General features: G+C 36.8%; 1 protein-coding gene across 1 annotated transcript; it reads left to right on the top strand.

The window, feature by feature from the left end:
• The first annotated feature begins 2,283 nt into the window (after window positions 1-2,283).
• On the top strand, window positions 2,284-11,592 carry ATXN3 (ataxin 3). The gene is made up of 11 exons (XM_008944015.1): window positions 2,284-2,289; window positions 3,115-3,279; window positions 3,818-3,862; window positions 5,250-5,335; window positions 5,756-5,822; window positions 8,152-8,239; window positions 8,490-8,622; window positions 9,158-9,333; window positions 9,760-9,883; window positions 10,578-10,666; window positions 11,311-11,592. Exons 1-11 carry the CDS (start codon window positions 2,284-2,286, stop codon window positions 11,400-11,402), a joined length of 1,071 nt encoding a protein of 356 aa, XP_008942263.1. The 3' UTR covers window positions 11,403-11,592.
• Window positions 11,593-11,928: the final 336 nt, after the last annotated feature.

Genomic DNA, 11,928 nt, shown 5'->3' with positions numbered 1-11,928 from the left:
CTGCTGCTCTTGGACCTTCGGAAGCAGCCCTTAAGTATGGGAGGGTGCAGGCTACAGCTGCTTGCGTCTCTTGAGATAGGACTCCCGTGGCTGAGGAATGAAGAGGAGTAGTAGCAGGCAGGGCTGTTTTGTCCTCTCAGACATCGCTTCAACTGGCTTGGCTTGGTTGAGGTTGTATAAGGAGCTGTTAAGGAAATCCTAATTAGTGTAGTGTGCTTCTGTGTGCTGAACAGTGTTTCCTGTTTTGGAGGACAAATGTTTCCATGAACTTCTGTGTTTTATGCAGGTTCCCAAATATTAAGCTATTTATGTTTTAATCTCTTCAAATATAATTTTTTTTACTTAGAACACTGGTTTTCATACACTGTCACTGTGGTCATTTATTTACTTAGCAAATAAAGCAAGTTAACTGCGTAACTTTATTTTCTAAAAAATTCCAAATTATTGTTCTGAAATCCATAAAACCTGAGGAGTGTTCTTTCAAGCTAGGTTTGGGTGTCAAAACTTGGCAAACAGATGAGTTGGTTTGCAGCCATTATGCATCTGCTACAGTGTTCTTGAGTTCCAGTCTAGGTTGGAAAATGGGTTTAAAGCAAGTGTGCCTTTCTCTTATCTGGCCTAGCCTATCACCTAATGAAGTGACAACTCTTTTTATGACTAAGTTGCTTTCTAGTTTAATAACAAAACTCAGCTGAAGTTGAAGTGACAGAGCATTATGCATTCAAAGCTATAACTGGTTGTAAAACCTGTAGTTGTTACAGGTCTGGGGAAAGAGGAGGGAGCATAATCTTGGGTCTCTCAGGTGTGGAACATAACTGCTCCCTGGTACATTAGCTACAAAGTGACACCTGAAAGTCTGTTTTAAATTGGAGCACCAAGTAGTCCTATCCTGTTGCTGTTATTATAGGGAAAATTAACTGAAACTCTGTCTTTTTTCCTAAGGGGTATTTTTCACCTCTGTCAAGTGCACTATCTCAGTACCCTTCAAAATATTTGAAGTGTTGCGTGTAGGTGCATACTCTCCGCGTGAACCTGCACACCTCGGAAGCTCTAGTAAAAAGGCATGAAAACCGTGGTGCTTATAAAGAGATTTAACAAAACAAAAATGCAACCAGTGTGGCGTTTTTAACAGGGGAATAACCTTTGCACAAAGTAGGACTTAAGGATGGAGCTTAAGGAGTGGGTTTTGTAGAAGTTGATCCAAAACTCTTTGGTAAGTTAGAAGTGGAAACAGTGAAGGCAGGGCAGCAGTTTATATCGGGACAAGTTTCAGTGGGGGGATTTCAGATTGTGACAAGATGCGATAGTCTGCTCAAAAGTGAACTTAATGTCTGTTCAAAATGGTCAGATGGTTTTTTTCTTCTGCCTTTTGCACTCAGTAGGTGCACTTTTTGTATATGAAAGTTAATGTTTATTACTTTAATACTGTTTAGACATAGGTCTTTTTACTGATGCTAAGATCTAAGCCAGTAACACAACTCATTTTCAGAGATATTTTAAGATCTCTTTTGTTTCCAAATCAGCTTCATATAATTCTGGTGGAGACACCTGTGGTTCTTGAGCAGGTTCCTATGTTACGCAGCAGGGATGTCATCCCAAAGGGACAGAAGCTGGTGTTTAGTCTTGAGTTTCTTCTCCTGGGAAGGATCCGAGCTGAACGAGGATTCTGGATTCCATCAAACCCTGACTATGGAGCCAGTCTAGCTTCAATAGCTCACTGCTCAGTTGAGTGATGAAGCCCTAGGAAGATTCTGTAGTCTGGGGGAAAGGGAACTTTAAAGGTTCCTGCTCTGAGGGGGATCATGGGAGATACATACATGTGATTTGTGTGAGGCTTTCATGGATGTTTAAAGGACATTCCTGCAAGGAATGCTCTTGTGTTCTTGGTTTCTGTGGGTTTGACAGGAGGGAGGGGTGTTCTTTAATTTTGTAGAGGGGTTTTAGTTTTGGTTTTAACTCAGTGCATGCACATTAGAGATCTTAATTTAAATTAAAATGAGGACTAATTAAAACAAAAGAGAGAAGCAGAACTTCAAAACTGATGTTAATTTTGGCTTGCACTTTTAGTTTGGTTATTTGTGAAGAAAGGTTGTTTTTTGTGGGGAAACTGTAATTTGGTTGTCTTGGTGTTTAACAGGGCAGTATTTTATCTGAACTTATGAAAATGGTGGACCCTACCATGCATTCATTCAGATTAGGTATTTTTAAATTTCTGCCATAAATTTACTGACACTTATTTACTCATTTTTAATTTGGGTTGACATTCTAAAAATGTTATATTACATGTCTGTTTTTTTCAGATGTGCTAGATATGTAACAGTATCCAAAGTGTTTCATTTAAATGGTTTATCAACAAAAGTGTTTTAATGAAAAAAATAGGTTAATATGCTGAATTTATTTTTTTCTTTTTTCTTGTCGCCTCATCATTATCATCAAGATTTTAGAGCCAGTAGCATTAACTCCTTCTACTGGTTCCTATACATAAGGTTCATGTGGAAAATGAGCTCCAGCTCCTAATTACTTTTTTGGCAATAAAAACCCAAAAGTTATAACTTGAACTGGGTGAAATAAATTCTGTAGATATATACTTGTGAATCTCTTCAAAGCACTAACAGTGTGCTTTTCTTTAGCCACATGTGGAGAGCAAATTGCCAATGGCCACACTTGGCAGGGAAGAAGAGTTAAGAAAGAACAAAAGCATCTGTTGCAGAAAATATTTATTACTGGGAAGCAGGGTTCTCAAATGTTTCATTTTCATGTGGTGGTGATTTGGAAGAGGACGTAATCCATTGTCCCGTTTGCAGAATTCTTGTGTGATTTGGTCAGGACATTGGAAATTTTTGCAGAGTTTTCAAAAACAATGTTTTTACATAAAATTAATCTCCTTTGAGGAAATAAAATAGTATGTGTTGCTTTTTTTCACCATGAAGTTGATGGGAGGGTTATATTCTATAGTTTGCAGTGTGATACATCTGAAAAATATATGGCATTCTAGGTGAGTGAGGAGTGCAGGAAGTTTGCCAGAATGAAATAAATGGTAGTTATTTTACAGAGTAAGACATTAATATGATTTTTTTGTTGTTGTCTTTGGTATTTTTTTCTCTTCCAATGTAGCAAGAAGGCTCGTTGTGTGCTCAGCACTGCCTGAATAATTTGCTACAAGGGGAATATTTTAGTCCTGTTGAGTTATCCTCTATTGCACAGCAGCTGGATGAGGAAGAAAGAATGAGAATGGCAGAGGGAGGAGTGTCTAGTGAAGAATATAGAACATTTTTACAGGTAAGATCATCTTAATTTCAGGTTGCTTGGTTTTTATCTGAAATCTAATATTGTGTAGCACAGATCTGCTGCTGTTCTTGCACAGCTAGAGCAGGTTAATTTCCTAGTGCAAAAACATCTTAAAATTGTAGGCCTTTTCATTCACACATCTTAAATTTGGCATTTTCAGATGTTACTATTACAGATTTACAGTATTTCTCCAGAAAGCTACATAATCTTCATATTACAGGTGGGTAGGTGAGGCACAGCAGGGAGAAGGATCGGCGAGTTCCCATTTGTTTTTGTAAGGCAGTGGCAAAGACAGGAACAGAAGTTCCGATGCCTTCCTGGCCTTTAAGCATTGAGCGTTTCTAATGTGCAGGTTTGAGGTTTTATTAATAAAGTTATTTGGGGACTGTAATCAGCCTTACAGATTAGGACATATAGAATTGTTGCTTCAAGCAATCAGTTTTGAAAATAAATATAATTGCATATATTTCTGACCTTTTATGCTTACACCATTTTTCTCTTTTCTCCCTCCTGACCTCACACTGAGCAGCAACCTTCTGTAAATATGGATGATAGTGGATTCTTCTCCATACAAGTAAGCACAGCTATATGCTGACAACATTTTTTTATTTATGCAATAAGTGTTCTCTCATAGTTTACATGGCATCGAGCTTTTTAATCTAGTTTCCAGTTTATAGACATAATGGGAATAAGTGCTGGACTTCTAAATCTTCAGAGTGTTTTCTATTAAGAGCAGTGACTTGCAGTTCTTCAGTTCATGGGCCCTCAAGGACACAGTAGAAGCATGGACTCCTGAACTGTGAAATGACACCTCCTGACAATAAGCTTGATTTCTAATTTGCTTTTTATGGGCACTTCAGATATAGACCTTGGCTCCTGTAGACTACAGGTGAAAAAGCAGGCTTGAGATTGTTTTCTCAAATTATAGATTATAAAGCTCTTGGCAGTGGTTACAGGCTTATCCCAGTGATCTGCAGAATGGAGAAAGCTGCGGTATCTCAGTATCTGCATTCTAGTTTTCATAACACACTGCAGACACATTAGAGCTGTCTTTTTTCTTTTCTTTTTTTTTTTCTTTTTAAGGACCATAATGGAAAAGTAATTAATAACAAATACTTAAACCAGAACAACAACAAAAGAAGGTATTGAACATCAAATTGAGGCTTGTGTCTAGACTAGAGCTGTAGGCAACGCTTTGCACCTTTTGGCTGTCTCCTGAGCTCTCAGAGGTGCTTGTCCATGTTCCAGAATCCTTTGAGAGCCCCTCTTCTTTTTGGCAGGACATGGTTGTTTTAATGTTCAGTGCAAAACCGTTAACAGTTTGTCATTTCTTGCATTATTGATTGTGCTGCTTCAGTACTGAACCTGAAAAAAAAGTGTTTCCTCATATTCTTTGAGGTATTTTTGTCTTGTCACTGCTGTGCTCACTTGCTATGTAGTTGGCTCACTGAAAGGAATATGAATTGTTAATTTACAATGTCAAACAGTATTATTTCATATTTTAAAAAGTTATTGTAAAAGTTTGTGCTAATGTCCCTGACTGATCCTGTGATAAAGCAGTGGTGCAAAACTTTCCAGTAGTTACTGTGAGGATGGGTGACGTATTGGGAGGGGGAGGGAGGGAGGGTGAGCAGAGCAGTACACTGAGAGCAGAGAGTTGATAACTTAGGAAGTGTCTGTGGGAGGTGAATTTACAGCTTTGTCTGGTGGAGTAAGCTAATTAACACATTCCAGTTAAATCCTAGTTTTCTTACTTCCCCTTAGATATACAGCGTGGGTGTTAAGTTTGCACGTGGACTGAGAGTTGCGTTTTCAATAACAGGGTTCTGAGGTTTCCTAGCAGTGTTTTGAAATCTAAGTTTTATGAAAACAGTGTAATTGTTTATACCAGTTAAGATGGTTAGATTGCTTAAATTGCAATTTAACTGATTTGACTCGTAAAAAGTGCTATTTTTTGACAGGTTATAAGCAATGCCTTGAAAGTCTGGGGTTTAGAACTAATCCTCTTCAACAGTCCAGAATATCAGAGACTTGGGATCGACCCTATGTAAGACTTCTTTTCTTGGCACCCTGATTTCATTTTACAGAAAAATAATAATACTTTTAAGCCATTATTTAAATCTTTCTTTAAAATTACTAGTTCAAGATCTGTAGCATTATCATGTTTTTATTATCCCCTCTGTCTTTAGTATAGCTCCTTTTGAGGGTGTACCTGAGCATCTGTCCTCTGTGCCTTCATGTCTCAGTATCTGTGGCATCATAGGTACACAGAGATTTCAGCAATGTTGACAACTTTCTAAATCTTCGAAAAGAAAAGAAGTAGGAGTACTTTGTAACATTAACAGTTGTTTCCAAAAATCTTATTATAGAATTTTAAATTAGAGGTAGCAAAGAATTTAAGCATTAATATGCACTCCAGTATTAGAGTATTTAATTTTATCTATACCTTTTGTTTTTCTTTTTACAGAAATGAAAAATCATTTATTTGTAATTATAAGGAACACTGGTTTACAGTTCGAAAGTTAGGAAAACAGGTGACATTGTCTTTTTTTTATTTAAAAATTGACTTCAGAATGGGGGTGGAAAAGTGGTTGCAAGTAGACCATGTGTTGACCTTCTGCAAGCTGTTGCTTCAGTTTGTTTTAATAATAAAAATAGCAGAGTAAATGTTTGTCACAAAAATGCCACGCAGCTTTTTATCAATGTCAGCCTGAGGAGAGACCCTAGGATCAGTTCCCCAGTGGACTTGTCCTCCAGGAAGCTGCAGCTCTGGTAGAGTATGTGTGATGTCTTAAGCTCTTTACTTTCTTTTCTGCATGAAAAATAGCAGAAAAATTGAATGGGGAGGGAAGGGAGAGTCCTAGACAACGTCTAGGACCCTGATAGAATGCAAATTTACTGTAATGTGCTAAGTTATTGACTTTGTAAAAATAATTTTTCTTGTTTAAATGGACAGTAGCTATAAAACGTTCACATTTCAAGCATATTAATAGTTATGATTGCTAGCATTTAAGAGTATCTATCAGAATAAGGTTGGGGATGGTAGAATCATAACTTTGCACTGTCCTAGAAAACTTTCTGGAACAGTGCTGTTATAAGTGGGAAACATTTGTTTAAAAGTAAGGGGATGGTCATACAAGTATATGGATCTTCTGTGATACCTCACATCCATGTCCCTTGTAACACCAGTGAAGTGCTTTACTGCAGTAGCCAGTCATTCTGGATCATACTGGATAAGGTTTTATACAACATAAACTGGTTTGGTATTTTTTTTCAGGGTATTTTTTTGCCATAAAAAAATGTTCACGAAATAAGCTTTTAGATTGTCCAGTAGTGGGCAGGAGTCTCTGTATCCATTAGGTTCATTTTGCAAGTGGTGGCTGCCTATGTTGTCATCCAGCTAAAAGTTGCCTGTGGGTAAACAAACTAAACTCTGCTCTTCTGCCTTAGTTTAAAAGTATGGCTGATGTTTACAAGGCAGTTTTTGTTTATTTGATATGAAAAAGACTGGATGACCTCTTAAAAGTGAAGGAATGTTCTGTATTATATATGCAACCACATTGGGTGGAATTTTGTGAGGTGGAACATTTTGTGCTAGAATGCTAAGTTGGAGGGGGGATGTCTGTTGCTTGTACATGTGGTATGTAGCCACATAAAGACAATACTAGGTGTCTGTTACTTAGAGAGTGAGAAAAGATAGACAAAATTGGTTGACTATGATTTGACTTGCTTCTCTGTTGTTACAGTTAAAGGAAAATTAGTTTACCAAACCTTCTTCCTCCATATTCACTGTTGAAAGCTTGTCTGTAATCTGTCCATTGTATTTTATTTACATAACTTTTTATTCCCCACTTCCACACTGTTGATCTTCTCAGCGTTTCCAGGTGGCAAAGGGTATTTTTGACAAATTAAGTGACTGAATGGTGGAATGGTAGATAGTCATCTATATTCCAGGTCAATTATAGTTCCAGCCTGACTGCAAGTGTATGACTGCATATATGGAGGTTTGAGTAGGCAGATGCATTTTTATGAGAATGGAGAGAGATTTCTCCTTCTAATATCTGAAATGATGCTTCCTGGTTAAAATTGGATAATACTGAACTAGTATGGTATAAAAAGGCTCTTCAGATTGATTGCAATATATATGGGGTTTTTAAGGCAAAGTATTTTGTCAACCATGCTGAATATATTTTCTCTCCAGAAGAGTTGTTGTAAATTACTAGATGTCTTCTGTGGAGAACTAGAAATGATGTGTGTATATTTATCTCAAGTGTCCCCTTTTGTAATATTATGCTGTACTATCAGCATATTAAATTTGAGTTCATTTTTCTTAACTTTTAAAACTTGTCTCAGAGAGATGTAGACTGTAGTTTTCAGTATCACTAGCTATTAAGGGCAGAATGTTTTAATGAAAGTATTTAATGGAAAGAATTCAACTTCCATTTCCTGTACCTATTAATTTCTTAAGATACAGCATTAACTTAAAAAGGGTTTCTTCATTGGTCTCTGAGCAGATTTAAAACTAGGATTAAGCAGAGTATTAGAATGACGTCTGAAATAATTCTTCCACCATTATATCTTGATTTATCAGTTTTAATTTGTCTGCCTGATACCAGTGTTCAGTAATGGGAGAGAACGTGCAGTAATTTCTCTACTTCAGCTTTCCTGTTGGCTGAAGCAGATTTGGAGGGTAACCTTTAGCAGTATAGGTATTGTGCTTCAAAAGACTTCTGATTGATAATTTATTTTACTAGTTTTATTTGGATATTCCATCATAGAAAATTACCACAATGTACAGAAGTAGATTACCAAGTAATCTTTATGCTAATTTGTTCTCTCAAACCTTTTTTTTCTTAATTACAGTGGTTTAACTTGAACTCTCTCTTGATGGGTCCAGAACTAATATCAGATACATATCTTGCACTTTTCTTGGCTCAATTACAACAGGAAGGTAATAGTAACTTGCAGATGTTAAATCTCTTAATTAAAAGTAGGTAATAATCATTACTTATTAGAACTTATGTATTCGGTTAACTACTTTTAGTTTTATGATTGAAATAGTGGAATAACCCAAGTCCTTATAACGAAAGGTAGAGCCTTACATTGTAATAAGTTGCACATCATTGTGTTCTGTACAGTGTGCATTTTAAGTGTTTATGCATGCACCTTAATGCTGTAGACTTACGATTTATTCTTCTCAGGTTATTCCATATTTGTAGTAAAAGGTGACCTGCCAGAATGTGAGGCTGATCAGCTATTGCAAATGATTCGGGTACAGCAGATGCAGCGACCAAAACTAATTGGAGAGGAGACAGTACAGACAAGAGATCAGAGGTAAGGTAAACAGATTTCATTTTAGTAATGTTCAGTGTGATTGGTTTCCGTGACTAATGCCTACATGGAAACAACACCCTTAAGAAGTAATTAGAAGTACCTTTAGTGCCATACACTTCCTTCTGTTGCACACTGTAAGTGCAAGCTGGTAGAATACAAATGGTGTATTTTAAAAATTGCTTAAAAATGTTTTTTTATAGCTTTTTGTAGCTTTTCTTATAGCTTTTTTTAATGCTTTTTGTAGGCTTTTTGTTTTGACGTTTTTCCTGTCAAGCAGGTTTGTCAACATGTGCATGTGTTTAGAGTTGTAGTATTTTCATTTTTACTGCTGCAAGCTCTGCTTGAGGCCCTTCTGTGCATTTTCATGTAGAGATTAAAAGTACTTGTTTATATAACCAGTTTTTACAGTAGTAATTTTGTTTTCCCAAAGCTTAAAAAACAAGTTAAATCAGCAGAAAATATTTACTTCAAATCTCATGGTATAAGTTAATATAATTTTTATCTGAATTCTGCCATAAATGTATCAATTTCACAGGCTACCCAGAAGTGATGTTGAACAAGCAATAGAAGTTAACCATCCTTTTGATGGAACAGGCATGTTAGATGAAGATGAAGAGAATTTTCAGAGAGCCCTGGCTCTAAGTAGGCAGGAAATTGATATGGAAGATGAAGAAGCTGATCTTCGCAGAGCCATTCAACTTAGCATGCAAGGTGCAGTGCTCATCTAAATTTCTCTTAAGAGTGTTCATGTTGCTTATACTTTAGGTGGGTGTTGAAATCTGTTTCAGTCAGTCACTTTTTCCAATGTGTGTCAAGCTCTCTGAAAAGGTTGGCTTTGAGGCATGGAAGGTGAATCCAGAGTTTCCTGTAGCTGTATCCTTTCTGATTTTTTGAAAAGTTGCAACTTTCATGTTAGCATTGATAATAGGAAGCAAGAACAAACTGGCAAAGGGTGGCAGGAGGGAAGGGAAACGGTCTCAAGGTGAGGAGGAGAGATAGCATCAAGTGAAGTTAGCCTAGGTGCTTATTTCTCCAATGAGTCTCTTCATTCCTCTCAAGTTTCAAGATGTGAAGCTGTACCTCATTTATGATTTCATTTTACTGTAATTAGTAGGATGTGGTGTGTTCTGGTTTTAGGTAGTCGTCGAAGTGAGTTCTCAGCCTCAGTACCACAGAACGTTCCTCAGTTGCCTCACACCAGTCAGACTGACTCCCTTTCCTCAGAAGAACTGCGAAGGAGAAGACAAGCATATTTTGAAAAGTAAAGTAGTTGATAGAAAAATACATGTGGAAGTACCTGTCGTATTTTTCAGTGCTTTTGGGGAGTGGCTGAGTTTCTGACTGAGGTTGTCCAGCTTAACTTTTTTCTCTAAACATGCTTTCCCAACAGTGCCTGAATTCTGCTATTCCCAGGTGGTTCCTATGAAGAAAAGAAACGTGTAAATGAGAGAGGATGTTAGTAACGCAACATCAGTCTTGTGAAGAAAGCAAAAAAAATGTTATAGAAGTATTTTAAATGAAATCCTGTAATTTCTGTAATTACGTTCCAAACACTTTGCTTCTGGTAGTGATGCTTCTAATGTGCACCACCTGAAAGTGTTTGAGATTTTTTGTTGCTGTTTTGGAGTACCTTAATACATAGTTGGGGTATCATTGTAGCTTTCCTTATCTTTGCCTTCTAATGACAGAGGAAATGAGGACTAGGGAGAAGTGCTATGGATGGGAAGAGTTAGATTTCACATGACAAGATAAAAATGCAGAACATCCAAATTCTGCAAAAACAGTAGTGTGGCTTGGAGTATAATTTTGAGAAGATAGCTGTCTGAAGGTTAGCAGGGTGAAACAATTAAAGTCTTATACTTCTCATGCTCAGCATTCCTTACAATGAAACAGATTCAATACAGTTCTCATACTGATGTTACTCTTACTGTCTTATAAATTTATAATGCTTTTAGGCAGCAACAACAGCTACAGCAGCAAGATCGGACACCGAACCTATGTGATAAGACAGCTCTAAGCTCAAGCACTCCAGAAGCTGACCCGGGTATTGTTTTTTAAACTTCTTTCTGCCACTGAACTATTTATGTCTTTTTCACCTTTGTGTTGTGCTCTGCTTCCTAACTTTCCTTGTGTGCCTGTTTCCTCACTCCAGCAGCTGTTCAGACTATCACAGGCATTACTCTCTTTGGCAGCAAAGGAAAGGATGGCTTTCTTAAAAGTTGATTCTGCTTTGAATGTCAATGGTCGCTCTCAAAGACAAGAGCGTCACTCATAGACCATTTGAGTTCTGGCTTTGCTTTTTGTTGCTTTCTTTGGCTTGAGTGTTACACATTGTAATTTTAGGGATTTCTGCCAACACTTTGTGATACAACTTCAAAAGTAATTTAAAAGACAATATAATAAACTTGGAGTAATATCTGACAAAATTACTGGAACCAGTTTTCAGAAGAACATAACTGTGTAGGTCTTACCAGTATTAGGCATTGGTGATCCAAAATTAATGTGTGTTACTTGTTACAAACTGATAGCTGTGGATGGAAGGTTAAGTGAAAAGTTCAATGATTTTAAAAAAATAAAATTTGGATGTAAGCAGGTGGTGTGAACAAAAGGAAGAGCAGTAGCCTTTAACAACAGTTGAGAACTAGCTCTCTGCATTTCTTACAACTTACATGCATTTGTTTTCTTTAGGAGATGATATGAGTGAAGAAGACATGCTTCAAGCAGCCATGAATATGTCTCTGGAATCTGTCAGAAATCACCTGAATAAGGAGGAGAAATGACATAATTTTTTTTTGCCCCCTCTTATTGTCAAAACACTAGGTCTCCATTAAAATTTCACTGTGTGGATGTTGCACAAGCAGGGTTCATTTCAGAGTTATGGAAGCACGAATGAAAAGGGGGGCTGGCAGAGTTTAGAGGGAATCTGCAAATTCAAAAAAGATTGCACTAATTTATAAAACTGTAGCACTCGTACTACAGGACACCTCTTCACAAAAGTAGCTGTATTATAAGTACTTAAAGCATTCACATGAACAAAGTTAGATGTGTAGCAGCTGTAACTTGCATTTAAAAAGTAAGTTTAAATTGTTTTGAGGAATTCTGTAGAAAATACAAAAGGTGCCAAGACTAAGCATCAACTGATTTCTTTCAGTACTAGTGAAAAAATAAATACAAGTAGTTAAGTTGTGCTTATAAATGACTAAGTTCTTTAAAAGAAATCACTTAAAATGGGAAAAAGAATTGTTTAATTTATTTTGTGATTGTTTATTCTGAATGACTTAATGTCAACTTCTTGATTCTGCTGTC

This window comes from Merops nubicus, unplaced genomic scaffold, assembly GCF_000691845.1.
Source record: "Merops nubicus isolate BGI_N331 unplaced genomic scaffold, ASM69184v1 scaffold30287, whole genome shotgun sequence".
NCBI lineage: Eukaryota > Metazoa > Chordata > Aves > Coraciiformes > Meropidae > Merops > Merops nubicus.
This window is presented reverse-complemented; position numbering and strand designations above follow the sequence as displayed.

Excerpts from the sequence above, each read along its gene's own strand:
- ATXN3 (XM_008944015.1), top strand. Across the intron at positions 5,336-5,755 it reads AGACTTGGGATCGACCCTAT|AAATGAAAAATCATTTATTT; the intron begins GTAAGACTTCTT and ends TTCTTTTTACAG. Across the intron at positions 8,240-8,489 it reads GGCTCAATTACAACAGGAAG|GTTATTCCATATTTGTAGTA; the intron begins GTAATAGTAACT and ends TATTCTTCTCAG.